Source organism: Botrytis deweyae, assembly GCF_014898535.1.
Source record: "Botrytis deweyae strain B1 chromosome Unknown BDEW_033, whole genome shotgun sequence".
Classification (NCBI taxonomy): domain Eukaryota; kingdom Fungi; phylum Ascomycota; class Leotiomycetes; order Helotiales; family Sclerotiniaceae; genus Botrytis; species Botrytis deweyae.
In genome coordinates, this window is record NW_024066240.1 from 193,036 (window position 1) to 208,104 (window position 15,069).

At 42.4% G+C, this 15,069-nt stretch overlaps 5 protein-coding genes across 5 annotated transcripts; 2 read left to right on the forward strand and 3 right to left on the reverse strand.

The window, feature by feature from the left end:
• Window positions 1–1,941: 1,941 nt before the first annotated feature.
• EAE98_010091 (uncharacterized protein) lies at window positions 1,942–3,044 on the forward strand (the record flags this gene model as incomplete). Its single annotated transcript, XM_038957712.1, has 2 exons — window positions 1,942–2,158; window positions 2,218–3,044. 2 exons carry the CDS (start codon window positions 1,942–1,944, stop codon window positions 3,042–3,044), a joined length of 1,044 nt encoding a protein of 347 aa, XP_038805938.1.
• Window positions 3,045–3,101: 57 nt separating this feature from the next.
• EAE98_010092 (uncharacterized protein) lies at window positions 3,102–4,572 on the reverse strand. Its single transcript, XM_038957713.1, has 3 exons — window positions 4,003–4,572; window positions 3,590–3,912; window positions 3,102–3,518 (listed from the first exon to the last, which is right to left on the reverse strand). Exons 1-3 carry the CDS (start codon window positions 4,126–4,128, stop codon window positions 3,455–3,457), a joined length of 513 nt encoding a protein of 170 aa, XP_038805939.1. The 5' UTR covers window positions 4,129–4,572; the 3' UTR covers window positions 3,102–3,454.
• Window positions 4,573–5,229: 657 nt separating this feature from the next.
• EAE98_010093 (uncharacterized protein) lies at window positions 5,230–5,855 on the reverse strand (the record flags this gene model as incomplete). Its single annotated transcript, XM_038957714.1, has 2 exons — window positions 5,230–5,709; window positions 5,733–5,855. The coding sequence occupies 2 exons, from the start codon at window positions 5,853–5,855 to the stop codon at window positions 5,230–5,232; spliced, it is 603 nt and encodes a 200-aa protein (XP_038805940.1).
• Window positions 5,856–6,583: 728 nt separating this feature from the next.
• EAE98_010094 (uncharacterized protein) lies at window positions 6,584–7,509 on the forward strand (the record flags this gene model as incomplete). The annotated part of the gene is made up of 4 exons (XM_038957715.1): window positions 6,584–6,875; window positions 6,928–7,097; window positions 7,153–7,259; window positions 7,332–7,509. 4 exons carry the CDS (start codon window positions 6,584–6,586, stop codon window positions 7,507–7,509), a joined length of 747 nt encoding a protein of 248 aa, XP_038805941.1.
• A 2,987-nt stretch (window positions 7,510–10,496) lies between these two features.
• Window positions 10,497–13,799, reverse strand: EAE98_010095 (uncharacterized protein; the record flags this gene model as incomplete). The annotated part of the gene is made up of 1 exon (XM_038957716.1): window positions 10,497–13,799. The coding sequence occupies one exon, from the start codon at window positions 13,797–13,799 to the stop codon at window positions 10,497–10,499; it is 3,303 nt and encodes a 1,100-aa protein (XP_038805942.1).
• Window positions 13,800–15,069: the final 1,270 nt, after the last annotated feature.

Sequence of the window (15,069 nt, forward strand, 5' to 3'; positions counted from 1 at the left end):
TGGCAGATACCGAACAGTTGGGACCGATGAGGCTTGTGAAATCTTGGCCAGCATTTTAGTGATGCTAGTTTGAACGAGTCCTTCTATTCTTGCTGTCTCTGGGATTCTCGACAGAGCGGGGCCAAGCCGCAACAGGCCGAGCTTATCAATATGTAAGCTTCCAACACCACCAACATTACGGCTCACCTCCAAACGTTAGAAGTCTTCACGGAAATTATAGCCTGGATTTTGCCGCATTGATACATTATCACTGTGATCTTTCTACTCTTGATTGGCGTAAAATCTCCTTTTGAATCCGGATATCGTATTATCCCGCTGGTTGCATCTTGTAATTTAGCAAGAATTATCGGGACAGTACTATCAGGAAAACTACGTTATCATTATTGATACATACTTGTGGGCGCTATGCTTCTGGAGATAGGAAGCTGTCTTCTCACGAAATTGTATCCCACAACTTCAAAGAAACGAATGGGCTATGAGATTCTCGCTGGCGCCGGCACGGAACTTGGAAGTCCACTTCTCCTACTGGTTCTACACTCAAATAGTCTGTCTTCTGCTGTACCACAGTTATGAGACTAAAGTAAATGTCTCTGGAAGGATTTTGAGTGAAACGTTACTGGAATATCATTATCACAGCAGCCTAAGTTACAACGCAAAAATTATAGCTACCTGGTCCAAGCATCCTGCTGATATTCATCTCATCACTAGCCTTTATATTCCGATATCTCATATCTAGTACCCTATCCCATAGGGGATAGAGGATGCATTCGAGCTATCCAGAAACTTCACCTGAGCCCATCAAACAGTCAACTCATCATTATATCAACGGACTGTCAGAATGTAAGCTTCAAAGGCCTATGCTCGGGTCTTGAGAACTGAGCATAGTATCAAACGCTTAATTTGCATTATCAAAGAACAATTTCATCTCTTGCTTTTTCGATTCCGTTTTCAATTTGATTGATAGTATGAGGGTTGTCAAATCGGAGACATAGAATTGATCAGTGTCCAAGTAGACTTCAGACAATCGGGCTCGATTCTCCAAATAAACTTCAAGCAACGAACTCAAATCTCCAAGTGGACTTCATGAAATGGATATTGATTTTTTGAGTTCAGCCGAAACTATTTCACTTTATTGAACTAGCATCCATCTTGTGAAATTCATCAAGTGGATTTCACGTGATCCCATCTACACGGGTAGAAACAATCCTCATCTTACTCATCGCTCCTCTTGGTCTGGTGATCAGTGTAATCTGTTAATAAGCATCTCACCTCTTGAAGATTTTTATCATTCTTCTACTATGGCTTTGATTAGCTATATGTCTTGCTACATACCGCTCACCATGTATTTAGTTGTATAAATATGTGAAGTCCGTCTTGTAGATTTTAGTAAAAGCTCACTCGTGAGGTCCAGACTCATAGGAGGTGAAGCTCATGTCTTATTTGTTGGTACCATTGAACTTTACAAATTTTACGACTAACATTCCTCCAATTTATGCGTCTTACATTCTAGCCCTTTGCACTTACAAATGTTCTATTGAGGTCAGCATACTGCAGTAACGAGATGAACAAAAGGATTAAACGAGCAGCGTAGCTTGCCAATCTCACTTCATTAATCTTCCGTGCTCCTTCCGTGACCCCAACGGTTCATTCCTACCCAATTCTGATGTATTTTACACCACCCTCTGTTTTTTTCCAATATTTTAATAGTTCGCAGAGCGCATGTAAGAAATCCATTGCATCGTGGTTGGCCATGATTTCAAAAGGATTGTCATGCCATGCACCGCCATAAGTGGCTCTAGAATACTACACTGACCTGGCCTTGCCGCAAGCAATCCCAAGCACGTAAATAAATATAAGAACCTAAAGTTTAGTTTAGTACTCTCCAGGTTTTGTTGTCGTCACTCTTTTGTTTTCCTATCTCTTTTCCGTGTAGCATTCGCTATGCGGGCATTTCACAATGTTTCTTTGCAATTAATATTGCTTGCATTTGCAAGCTTAGTTCGATCATTTCGATTCACGAACACGGCCTTTAATCCCGTATTAGGACAGCAATTTACGATCACCTGGATTGATTCAACCGGATCCGTTAACCTCCATCTAGCACCCATTCAATACTATAATGAAAGTGTTTCGCTAGCCGGCGCAGTATCGATAGGAGGTGTGTTACAATACAGGCATTGCTCAAATATTACACGAGACTGACGGTAGAAATGGCAGTTGCTACATCGGGAAATTCATTGACTTGGACTCCGGATAATTCACTTCGAGATGGAGTTTATAAGATATTTTGGGTTCCTTCAGATAATACTCAGCCTGAAGTGGACAGTCCGACATTCACGCTCGGTCAAATGTCTGTTGGCTCTTCTACCAATACAAGCAGCGCAAATCACAGTCAGGCTAGTTCGATCGGCGCAAATTCAACCGCTTCACCCACTGAAACATCTACCCCCACCGCAGAAAATGGGGGAGCAGCTTCAGCTTTGACTTCACCAATGAGCACTCAGTCCGCATCCAATTCCTCCAATTCCCTCACCAACACCATAAAAATCAGCATCTCTGTGAGCATAATCCTTGGCGTAACACTCATCATGGTCATCGCCTTTATACTCATCCGACGTCGCCGCTATCTAGCGTCCACGCCTCGGACAAAGAGACAACTCACTACGAAAGAAATCGCAGATGATAATGATTCTTGGGATGGAGAACGTCAGTTTAAACCCGAATTACCTATTGAATCAGAGGCTGCGACAAGATCCTATGTTGATTTAGTGAAGAAGAAACATGTGAGTGTTAATGCGGAGCCGGTGGAGATGGATGCGTATTTTGTTGAGAAGGATGTGAAAAGTGGGAATGAGATGGATGAGCGGAACAACAGACGGAAGACAAGAGAATCAGATGTGGGACTGGGACTAGGATTGGGAGACGTAGAAGAGCTGGTTGAACCACGAGAGTTGGATGTGGGAAATTTCGGAACGATCTATGGTGAAGGAAAAATTGGCCATCGGTTTAACGTGCGAGATAATGTTAATATTATTGGAATATAATTGAGTGTATTAATCAAGTATGGATATGAGATCTTACACTAATGATGGTGAAATTCTGGAAGCTAGGTCCTGCAAGTGCTGGACAGGAGTCTTCTGTGCACATTGTGTTGGTTTATGGTGACTAGTATATCTAAATGCAATATGGACGAGAGGGATGGAGAGATGAGATCCAGCCTAGGAAATTGAAATCAACAAATGCATACATAATATCTCCATATTGAATACGCAAGAAATATTCCTTCACGTATCAATGTCGCCAGTACTAAATTTTGTCACCTAAGATTGATTTCGAACCCAAGAAGTTTACAAAAACCGCTTCACCCCCCTAGTTTCTCTCCACTCCCTTTCTCGCCTCCAACGTCCCTTTATCAATCCAACAATCACCATTTCTTCCGTCCTTATTCATCTTCTCATAAGAACTTATAATCCGCAATAGCCGCATCAAACGCCGTATCAACAGGCGCCACAATAGTTCTATCACAAATCAGTTCCCAAACCCTCTAGTCAAATATGAGGTCAGAGATTTATCAAAAAATCCAACGAACCTCGCTGTTTCCTGAAAAGCTGCCGGAATCTTCTCAATGATCTTCGCACTAAAACTATCCGTCGCACTCTTCTCCTCCACCAAATTCAACAAGATAAGCGGACTGAAGAGTAGTTTGTCGAATTTGGGTTTGGCAGATACGATCGTATCGAGAGTTCCCTCTACTACTGTGACGAGGTTTTGCGTCGCGGTGGCGATGGTGATGGTTTCAATCAAGGTGAGATTTGCGGAGGAAGAAGCGACCCAGGTGCCGGTGTTGATGTCGATGAGAAGTTTGGCGGAGAGGGTGACGATTGGAAAGGAGGTTAGAAGACTGCCGGACCACTGGAGAGAGGAGGGGAGAGAGTTAGTTGGAGGGATGGATGAATAGAATATGATAATGATGGGAAGATCGGGAGGGGAAATGTGACATACACTAGAAACTGTTTGGTTGAGAGAGGTGGTTGTATTTGAGATTTCCGAAATGGCATCTACGATCGCTTGGCCATCACAAAGGACTTTGGAGGCGAGGAAGAACACGGGGAGAATAGTAAAACGCATTTTGAAATGAAACTTTGGGTGTAAGTATGAAGAATTAGAGGTAGATAATGACGAGGAAAGCTTTTAGAAAAATTTCGACGATCTCATACACTTATGCGTATCCGCATTATATATCCCAGATCGGATAAATCCATTGTTATCTCTCACTCTCTCAATGGATATCGATCGGCAAGCAACCAGACAACAAATATCTGCAGCTTTTAGGCACTTTCAACGCATTGAAATCCTTCAATGTTTTCTGGTGGGTGCTCATCATAAACAGTGATGATGTGATGAGGGGAAGTACAAATGAACAGGATCAATGACTAGTCACCCGCAGCCAATTCCCTGCAAAGTCCCTTCGGCACAAAAGCATGGCAAGCTTAATTTTATCTTCGGACGGATATGTTAAAGAATAAACAAGCTAAGTATGCTGCAGGAACACATGTCTGCGGGGTAATCTGGGGAAGTATCCTTGTCTGCCGCGGTTTGGGGTTTCACATGTGAAGGACCGGTAGGGATGATTTGGACAAGCGAGATCACTGAGATCGAGGAAGCTCTCAGTCAATCATTCTTCCTCATTTGATAATGTGATTTGGGTTTTCTTGCCAGGCGAGTCGTACGGAACGCACATGATTTGTAAGGTAGTATTTTTTAATGCATTGAGAGACTTTTTCCGTTGGCTCGTGGAACAGTTTCTTAGGAAAATGGATTGCAAGGACCGTTGCATTCAATGCACTCGACCTCCCATTATTACGATTGATAGCAGTCTTAACAGAGCAAAGCAATAATGTCATCGACTTTGATGTGATCGTTCAAAAACGATGCAGAGGCCCACCGTTCATAGATCAGTTTTTTACCTGATGCAATGCTCTGCTGGTCTAAAAGAGGGGATCAACGTTCCCTCATAGAAAGTGGTCTGTCAATCTTTTAACTAGAGGATAGCTAACTCTTTCGAGCTCTCAAACTATGGGGTTCAATATTTCACCTCAAATTCCATGTCATCTTTGTTCAAGCCCGATCTTGTAAAATCTATCTTGGTCCTCCAATTTCAGCTCACACATTCAACATCAACTGTCCGATGCTAATTCGTGAAACCCATGCTTGTTGATCGATACCAATTTATTCAATCAACGCGTGATATAACATTGACTCGTCGTAATATTTCATCGCTAACATCCACATCATCAACGTCTCAGGTGAGGCACTGGCCTTACTGTTGTCTATTTGCTCGATCAGCGCCGGAAACTCCTTTGAGTTCGTGACAGTTGCCGTTGCAACTTTTATATGAGAGTCAGTAGCCTTGTTCTGGGCACCATTCAACATCATTTGGGAAATTCTCAAAGGTCCTGGCATCGAGGAGTGTGCTGAAAGAAAATGACCTTGGCACGCAGGTAATCCAAACTGCCCTGGCTCATGGTCAAAGACAGAGACAAGCCAGCTAGTAGTCTTTCTCGCATCAGGTTCCCCGTCAACTAGGAGAAATGATTTATGTGTCTCTATTCCAGATACTGAATGGATCGTCCACACGGAAAATCCGTTTGCAACGCTGGAGCCTGGTATCACAGTGACTTGGTGCCCAGAAGGTGTAATGCATTGTTCCTACTAGAACCATAAAATCTTACGAATTCTGACTTAAAATATGCATGAAAGACAGAGCCACTGAAGACTATTTCTGACCATCCACTTGGGATCTTTTTGGAGGTCGCCCTTTGGTCATGAGCCGTCCACACTTGCGTAGGGAACATCTGCTTCTCTTTCTTATCATTATGAAATGCATTACAAGTCTTCTGGAATGACTCCTGATTTGATTCCCTGATCTCAATTCTGAATTACTGCTTTGTGGATCCAAAGCATCGTCATAAGGGCACAGGTAGTTTGATGATATAGAGTGTTGCAAGCTCGCAGAGGAAATGGATTTGAGACATTCGTCGAGTCAACAAATAACGGACGCGAATTGTATAAAGCCTATGCTTTCGTTATTATTCGCTCTCGCTTCTTTCCCTAGAGTACCGTAATGCAAAATGTGACATAAAAGAACTCGCAAAATTGAAGGAAGTTATCGCGCCAGAACTATATCGCATCTGGCTTATGTGCAGACCTCAGAGTGGAAAGTCCGTAAAGGGAGAAACTGTATTTCAGGGGAGAACTAAGCGTTAACGTATATTCGAGACGGTACGATTCTGGCCTGTTTTAATTTAATCTGTCAATTAAATTAGTCACAATAAGTCGTAAACACCAAGCTGTTGTCGTCGATGTACCTCCTGTGTTTCAATTAAACTGTTCGATCAAGAGATCTAGATTGTTGAAATGATATCAGATGACCGGCTAAACCACGGGCTTCAACTTCATCACGTGTAACCCAACTTTAACAATTCGGCAGTATCGACGAGCATTTGCTGATAGTTGAGTTCTGGTTGATACAATCTCCAACAACTTCAATTGGCTTGCTCTTACTTTCTTTCCCAATAAAAAGATGTTCTCAACGACTTCTGCCTTCCAATGGCTTCATAATGACACTAAACCAAGATATATGGCACCACCATTTTCCACGCCTTCTCAGAAGTATGCCTACCCGTCACCAATTCTATCGTCTGAGGGAAACAACTCTTCTCTCTACAATCTCTTAACACCTTCATTCTTCTCAATCACTTCTTCGTTCCCATTCATCCAATCCTCGACTTCAAATCCCGTAGCTCCTTTGGTCAAGCCCGGAGATGGGGACGACTCGAGCAAGAACTGCTTCTTTGACATAACTGTTGATTCTGGTGGGATCTTACGCTCGTTGGTGGGTTCGTCCTTTGCTAATATAACTCCAAGCTCCCGCGGGTCGCATCACATTCAAGCTTTACGATAAGATCACTCCCCGAACTGCACGTAATTTCCGTGAATTGTGTACCGGTCAACATGGATTTGGATATGCTGGAAGTTCTTTCCATCGTATTATTCCACAATTCATGTTACAAGGTGGGGATTTCACTAGAGGAAACGTAGGTTATATTACTCACTTGCTTCCTCTCCGAGAAATTGCTGATCTAACTTCAGGGAACCGGTGGAAAATCCATTTATGGTAGAACGTTTGCGGACGAAAATTTCGAGCTCAAGCACACGAAGCCTGGTCAATTAAGTATGGCCAATGCAGGCAGAAATACGTAGGTTTTGTTCCTGATACCCGTTCTTAGTACCCATGAGCCAGTCAGTGATGAACGGCTAACCATCAACAGGAACGGCTCCCAATTTTTCATTACCACAATAGCCACACCTTGGTTGAATGGTAAACACGTGGTGTTTGGCGAGGTAATTGAGGGTATGGATCTTGTGAAGAGAATCGAAGCACTTGGTACTCGTTCTGGTACTCCAAGAGCTCGTGTTGCTATTGCTAAATCGGGTGTCGTCGAGTAAGGAGGTAACAAATTAGGACGGTTTATGTTTGTATGCTTAGTGGCTGCTCAAAATTATTTAGCTAAATGACCACAAGATATTGTGTGTATCACACACTTGATAGTACCATGACTATTGGCTAGACATAAAATGCTATCGGCTCAATACCTTTGATCGGACCATTCGGGCCAGGCTGCAATGTGCTTAGCCTTTTTGTTCCGCTGCTGAATACCTTGACGAAGCAGTGAGAAAAGGAAGGCTAACATTCAAAATAGGTTTGAATCTGTTGCGTATACTTTCCTAGCTGTATTTGTATAGCCTCGCCATTTCTTCTACCATATCTGGGGCAATAGGACGACAATCTCGGGTGCAACATGAGATAAAGCTGGGACGATCAGAGGATCTCCACCTGTTCTCTCATCTGATACCTTTTGATTCTTTTGCCAGATTAAAACCATTAGCATTTATTGATTCAGCGCTATTAATTAATGAGGGTTAGTCAAAGAGGTAGCTTTTCTTACAGAGACAGCTGGAAGTGATTTGAGTGAAATGAAATGGATGGGTTCGGACGCTTGTCAGCGAGTCTAGTCTATCGATTCAAATTCCCAACACTATGCCACTCAATAACCCACCTTTCATGCGAACCCCTCTTGCAATGCTTGTTCAAACACACCCAGAAGCTCACTGCTTAGCCATTACATGCCAAGTAAACTCAAGAATATTTCGACTAAATCGCCTCCGCACTTGTACGGGTTCGATAGGTGTATTAGTGACAGCTTGCATTAAAATTAAAACGTCTCCGCAATTATACGCCGTTCCTTTCTTGATCAAAAAAAGTAAGAAGAAGTTGGTAGCGTGGCATATTCTTCACGCAGTATCATATCAACAAAAATATTATGCTTTCCCGTGAATCAATATATACAGGACTCACTGCTGTCCACGTGATATATCAGAAGCCTCCTTTTTATCAACGTAACTTCGATGTATCACGGTTGAAGCTTGAGAGAGAGTTATTCATAAGCTTCGAGCTTAAAATATGAAATTCCTATGTGCACCACTTGAATCAGAAATACCAAAGCTTTACATGAAATTATTGATGGAGTGAAGTAAAACCAGAATCGACTATCTCTCTGGATCCAGAGAAATACACGTAAATCGAGTTCATTTTATCAGCCATAATAGTAGTACGCATGTTATTTTGAAAATATGTTTAATAACTGTCAAAATGGCGTGATATGTTTGAAGGATAGAGGCATCACTGCATGTGCCAACAGATGCATGAAAGATTCTCGCAAAGTGAATTGGCGAGATCTGGGAAATTAAGCGAGGCTATTTGAGTGAATTGGAAATCACTCTGACATCATTGAGCAACGCTGGATGCTACATACAGATCGCATATCTCTGATAGACATTATGAAGCTAGGGACTTCACTTATCTAAGCGAAATGAGAAAATATTTATCATTTTCGGAAGACTGTCAAGAGCATGGATGGTAACAGAGCGATGATGTAATATGACTAGAACAGCCCATTCATGTGAATCAAAAGGAACTCGACCCTTCAGACGCAAGAAATCGACATGAAGATACGCTTTCAAAAAAAAAAAAAAAAGACTTCAGTACCCATCCGAGCTATCAGACCATAAAATCCCCACCATTCAAGTGAATCCGGAAGACATACACCGATCCTTCACGATGATGAAAAGATATCTGTTTGGGCAATCCCGACATCTGAGAACTTCACGATTTTTCCGAACATCACCTTCCATCTACTTCGAAGATCTTCGAAAAAATTTTTTACCAGACTACTCGCTAGAATGTGCATACTTATCTAATTATTTCGCTGCCACCATCTATCTAATTTGCGATCCCAACCCTTCTAGCAATCACCCTAAGAAAAATCCTCTACTGTCAATTATACCATACCTAGATAAAATCCCCAATTACCCCTCTTCATTCAAAGAAAAACATCCTTCAGAGCTTAAACGACCATTTTCCAAGCTTCGATTCTACTTCTGTGTCCAGACACATACAACGTAATAATATTTTCTCTTTTTAGCATCACATAGATTTAACAATATCACAATAAAACAACCAACAAAACAGAAAACAAATCATCCCATCCCATCCAACCAATAGTCCAAATTCTCATTCGTCAAATACACACATTTTCCCCTTGCACTCCCCTAGCGCACCACTCTAATCGCAGTCCCAAGCTAGTCTGCTAGCTAGTAGGGGATATTATCTAGGAAGATGAGATGAGAAGATTGGAAAGAGCTTTATATTTAATTATCTAATAGAGAATATTATCCAGATGAGCGAGATGAGATGAGATGAGATTAGAGACTTCTATACCTAGCTGGAGATCCCAAGTAGGCAGGTAGGTCTCTCGATACTAACCATCTCAGAATCTCACAATGTCTTCATAAAGACATATCCTCATTATGTACCACAATCCCCAACAAAAGATGTACGGGGTTCATTTATTTTCATTTCATTTGATCTTCGTACTAGTCTAACTACCTACTCATTTATTCATCCAACCAAACAAATCCCACAACAATATATACAACCAACCATACTACCTCCACACTTCCCTTTCATTATCCTCCAAGATAAGATTTCCAGCTTCATCATTCCTCAAATTCCAAACACCACCAACAAATATCCTGACAAATCCAATCATCAGCATCATACACACATCTATCCGGACCAAACCAAGCCAAGACAAAACAAAAAAAGAGCGTAAGAATCCTAAATTCTATCCAAATTTCCAAACAAAAAAATGAACATAACCATAACCGCAACCACAACATCACATAAACAATCCAACTAACTAACCAACATAATTGCTCATTCATTCATTCGCATCCGCTACATAAATACTCCAACAATGCACACGCTCATAGGACTGGTAACCAGGTATCTGAACATATCCTATCTGTATCAAATGAACCACATCATTATTTGCTTATCTTTCCTTCTCCTTTCTGTTATTGTGTTTCCCGATTTATGATTCGGTATTACTGTCGATATTTGGATTCTCCCCTTGAGGTTCTGTATCGGTTGCTGGTAGATTTGCAGTTTCAAAACTTGCATCTGTGGGAAGATTAAAGGCTGGGATATCTTTCGACACAGTTGTCTCGATCTCCATTCCAATTTCCAAGACTGGGTTCTTGTCTCTTGATGTCTGTGGGTTCTCTGTTTCAGAAGCACTAATTTGAAGAGGCTTCTTAATCTCCTTCGGAAGAGGAGCATCAATCTCCAATCTTCTCCCCTTATCTGTTACTCCGATGGTCTCGCCTTGAGCTACAGCCGGCGCTGAGCTCGTGATAACCACATCTCTTCCCTGTCCTTTCCAACCAATCGAGCTCTCAATCTCCCTCATAGGCAAAGCACTCTCAGAAGCAGCATAGCCTCTCTGATCGACACTCTGACCAACTTCATACCTACGGTTCTGGAAAATGGTATCCGGTACAGGTTTCCTTCCTTCAACTTCTTGTGTTGAGGTCGGTTTCAGCGCTAGGATTAGCACTACCACGCTGAGAACTAAGATGAGTATATTTTTCCTATCGCGCATCGCTACACGTGCTGCTTTGACTAGAAGCTCCGTGAGTGTTTCGTTCCCCTCTACTGTCCTCTCAGGAGCCTTTGATTTCGAGGGAGGAGCATAGGTAGAAGAAAACTGTGTTGTTTCGCTTCGGGTTGAAGCTTTCTCATAGATATCCCTTAATCTCGTTTCTTCCGCCTCCTTTTCCTGTTTCGCGATTTTCTGTCGTATATTTTCTTCCTCCTTAGCTTTCCTCAAGGCCTTTTCTTCCTCCATAATCTCCCTAGCTCGCTCCTCAAGAACCCTCTGTTCTGCAAGTTCTGCCTCGAAGATACGTCGTGCTTCTTCTTCTAATGCCATTTCTTCTTCGTGGATTCTTTGGGCTTTTAATTCCAGCTCTTTGGCGGCTTGGCTTTCGCCGTTATGCTGTGGTGACCCAGGATCCAGGTCAGCTGACTCTTGAGCTCTATTCACTTCTTCCACAAGCCGTGTAATCTCAGCTTCAGCTTCAATTCGTAATTTCTCAGCTTCTTCTTCCTGAAGTCTCAAAGTCTCCGCTTCAACATGAAGTTTTCCAGCTTCCTCCTCCGCTTTTTGGGCTGCTTCAGATTCTTTTTGAAGTCGCAAGATTTCGGCTTCTTCTTCAAACAGTCTAGCTTCTTCCTCTTTGACTCTCGCCAAATCTTCTTCTCTCAACCTCAAGACTTCAGCCTCCCTCGCGCACTTCTCCGCCTCTTCTACCGCAGCCTTAGAAGCAGCAGCCAACCATTCGTTTCTTTGTATTCTCTCTTCCAAGCCCCCTCTCTTCTGTCTCAGTGTAACCTTGTCCATCCCCTGCTCATGTAACCTCTGAGCTTCCGATCCTAAACTTTCTCTACTCGAATCATCCGAATAATTTTCATAACTATCCTCATCTCTTTCTTCCGCTTCTCGTAGTCTCTCGATTAAATCTTCCATATCTTCAACCATCCATGGTTGAACAAATGGTTCAATTTCGATATCTACTCTTTCCATTTCTCGCCATGCGGCTGCCCAGGCCCCAGCTCTCATTAAGCCGTTGCTTGCGAAGATTTTGACGTTGAACCTTTTATCGTCTTCGTCTTGATCATCATCTTCGTATCTGACGTCTCGACGGCAAATGTCGCACCAAACTTTTTCTGGTCTGGGTCTAAACCTTCCTGTACTACCAAACCCACTATCTCTTTCGTCCGAGTCATCGTCGGAGGATGTGGTGTTAGGACCCATATAATGCCCACACCGTAGGATTTTAGCCCGAGGGCGGACTGGGAGTTCTAGAGCATCAAGAAAACGCTCTTGAAGACATTCATAACTATCTTGTGGATGAGGAAGTAATATTCCACGAGTAAGAATGGTTTCGCTAAGCTTTTCTTGTAAAAGATAATATGCCTCACGAATACTGTAAAGATTGGCGGGAAGTTCTGGAGCAAGTATAGCTTTGGCGTATTGCCATTGCAATGGAAGAACGGTAACATGAAGAAGTACAAGGGAAGACTCTTCTCTAGTTTTCTTGAAACGAGTTGGCGTACGACTTTTGGAGTATTGAGAACCAGTTGGAGTGCCAAGACGAGAAACAGTGGGATTTTGTTGTCGTTTTACTGAATAAGGAGTGGAAAAGAGCGAAGGAGCTGGTGAATACATTTGCATCGCCCTGATATCTGACGGTGTACGGAATGGATGACGCGGTACTTTTCTCGGACTGCATGATGAATCCATTGCTCTTGGTGCAGACGTGCGAGAATGTGAACTACCGCTAGGAATTCTTGAGACGATAGATTCTGTTGCAGCTTCTTCACCAACAACCGGTGAATTGAGTTCAACTAATTGGTGAGCTTCTTCACTTAAATCGAGATTTCTGTTTGATTGCCATGAGTTTCGATTACTCATGTTCACTTTGCTGGGTTCTTCCTCCGCAGAACCTATTGACAACCGGGGACTCTTGTCGGAACCATCAGTGAAAACATCGTCTTCGACATCTCCATAACGTGAGCTACTATCTCTCCTTTCCATATCATAGTCCCCACGTTCTGTTTCGGCATCGGTACTAGAAAGATCGTGGTGAAGAATACTGTCCTCGTCCTCCGTTTGTTCTTCGTCTTCCATCGTAGCGTTTGTGATATCATATGTCAATTCCGTTCCATCTTGCCCATTGTATGAATTTCTTGCGTAGCTCTCGTCGGTTCCTGCGCTCGAAAGAGAATCGTCATGATCTTCTGGTTCATAGCTATCCGCCGTTTGTGTGCTAAGGATTAAATCGTTGTAGTCGTTCGTGGTCGTACTCCCCATGGGATCCTTCTTTTCAATGCTCTCCAAAACCTTTCGCGCTGCATCCTTGATTTCCGCATCGATTCGCCGCATCTGTAGTTCCCTTGTCTCTGCTCGCCTGCGCTTCTCCTCTCTTGCGTGTTTGCAGTCTTCGCAATCATCATGTTCGTTGTGTTTCGTTTCTGTGCCTGCGATTATCGAATCGTCCTCTTGAAACTCTGGTAACTCTTGATCCAATATTGAATCTCCTTCAATCTCAGATTCTTCCATCTCCAGACTCTCTTCTGTATTTCTTTGTGGATCCTCCAACTGAGACATTACATTATCAATATCTTTCCCCTCACTTGTCGCATTCTCCCCGTCGACTTTCTTGATATCTTTATCTTCAACCATATCATTCAGAGAATTGGAATCTTCAAGAATTCTAAAATCCGATTGTCGACGAGAACTTGATTGCGAAATTTGACCTCGACTTTCCATATAATCCCGTCAAGTATACCCGTTTATAGCGATGATCGGGAAGTAAATATTGACGGATCTGTGAAACAGTTCATGCAGCAACCCGTCGATTAATTTTGATGATTGGTACGAGGATCAAGTTGGAGGGTTTGACAACAAGTGTACGGAGTGATTTTACAAGAATCTCATTAGTTAATTAACATGCAGTGCAGATAAAATAGGACGCATGTCTGTCAAAATTGAAATATTTGAAACCATTGGAAGATATCTGATGAAATGGAAGAGTAAATGTTGAGATTGTTCGGTTGTCGTGGTAACCATGTAAATATTTGTAGGGGACCAGGGGACTGATCTTTTAGCTTTTACCCTTCGCAGAAATGCCAAACCAAAAGGTGGAATGAATTGAGGGGAATTCAACGACGAACAAATCAATCGAATATAAAATGGTAATGAGGCAGGGGTGAATGGTTTCCGGACCCTTTTTCGGGTTGGATTGAGAATCATCTACCAAACTTTTGAGAATGTCGGTGAGTGTCAAAAAGTCAATATCAATATAGGTAGGTAGTTCACGATGCTGCATTTTGGCAAAGGACCACCAATTGAACATTGCTAGAACTGAGTGAATTATAAACATTGTTCTTCATGGTATTCTTGGAGTACTTTGACTCTAAATTTATCCCTCATTGCTTCTTGGGTGAAGGAGATGAAGAAGAAGAGAGGAAAGAAAATGAGAAGCTAATTCCATGCCCCTTCATCATCTTCCGGATAATTGGCGTAACCGATGATATCTAACATGCCAGCTTGTTGAAGATTTAACTTGCGGTACAACCCCGAAAGTGTGCTCGTATTGCTTCGTCCGCTTCTTAATACTTCTTTTTAATACTTCTTCTTATTCTTCTTAGTACTTACGCTTCACTTATCTTGGTCTGGGGGATATTCTATCTGTCCGACTAGGTGGGGGGGATTTCAGATTTCAGGGACCAAGAGCTGATCGCTGCTCTGTTCCTGAATGAAGTCTTGGATGTGAGGCCACCAGTGGGCTGTCTTGTTTGGACCGTCGATTAAACTTGCGATGCCTTCATCTCTTTTTCTGTTCCTTTTGATATTGTAACACAAATACTCGATAATGTCGAGGCCGTTACACTTACCGTTGTCGTTACTGCTACTTCAAATGTCGTACTGCATATTCGAGTAAATAATATCCAGCCAAGATCCGAGTCGATGGAAACGGGCCAGTAACGAGATATGACACTTAACTTGCTCTCGTCGTACAAAATTCCGGCTAATAAGT

What these genes read in the sequence shown, in the direction of transcription:
- EAE98_010092 (XM_038957713.1), bottom strand. Translation starts at nt 4,128, where the DNA reads ATGCGTTTTACTATTCTCCCCGTGTTCTTCCTCGCCTCCAAAGTCCTT. An exon ending in TCAACCAAACAGTTTCTAGT is followed by an intron (nt 3,913 to 4,002) that starts GTATGTCACATT and finishes TCCTCTCTCCAG; the next exon opens with TGGTCCGGCAGTCTTCTAAC. An exon ending in GCTTTTCAGGAAACAGCGAG is followed by an intron (nt 3,519 to 3,589) that starts GTTCGTTGGATT and finishes GATTTGTGATAG; the next exon opens with AACTATTGTGGCGCCTGTTG.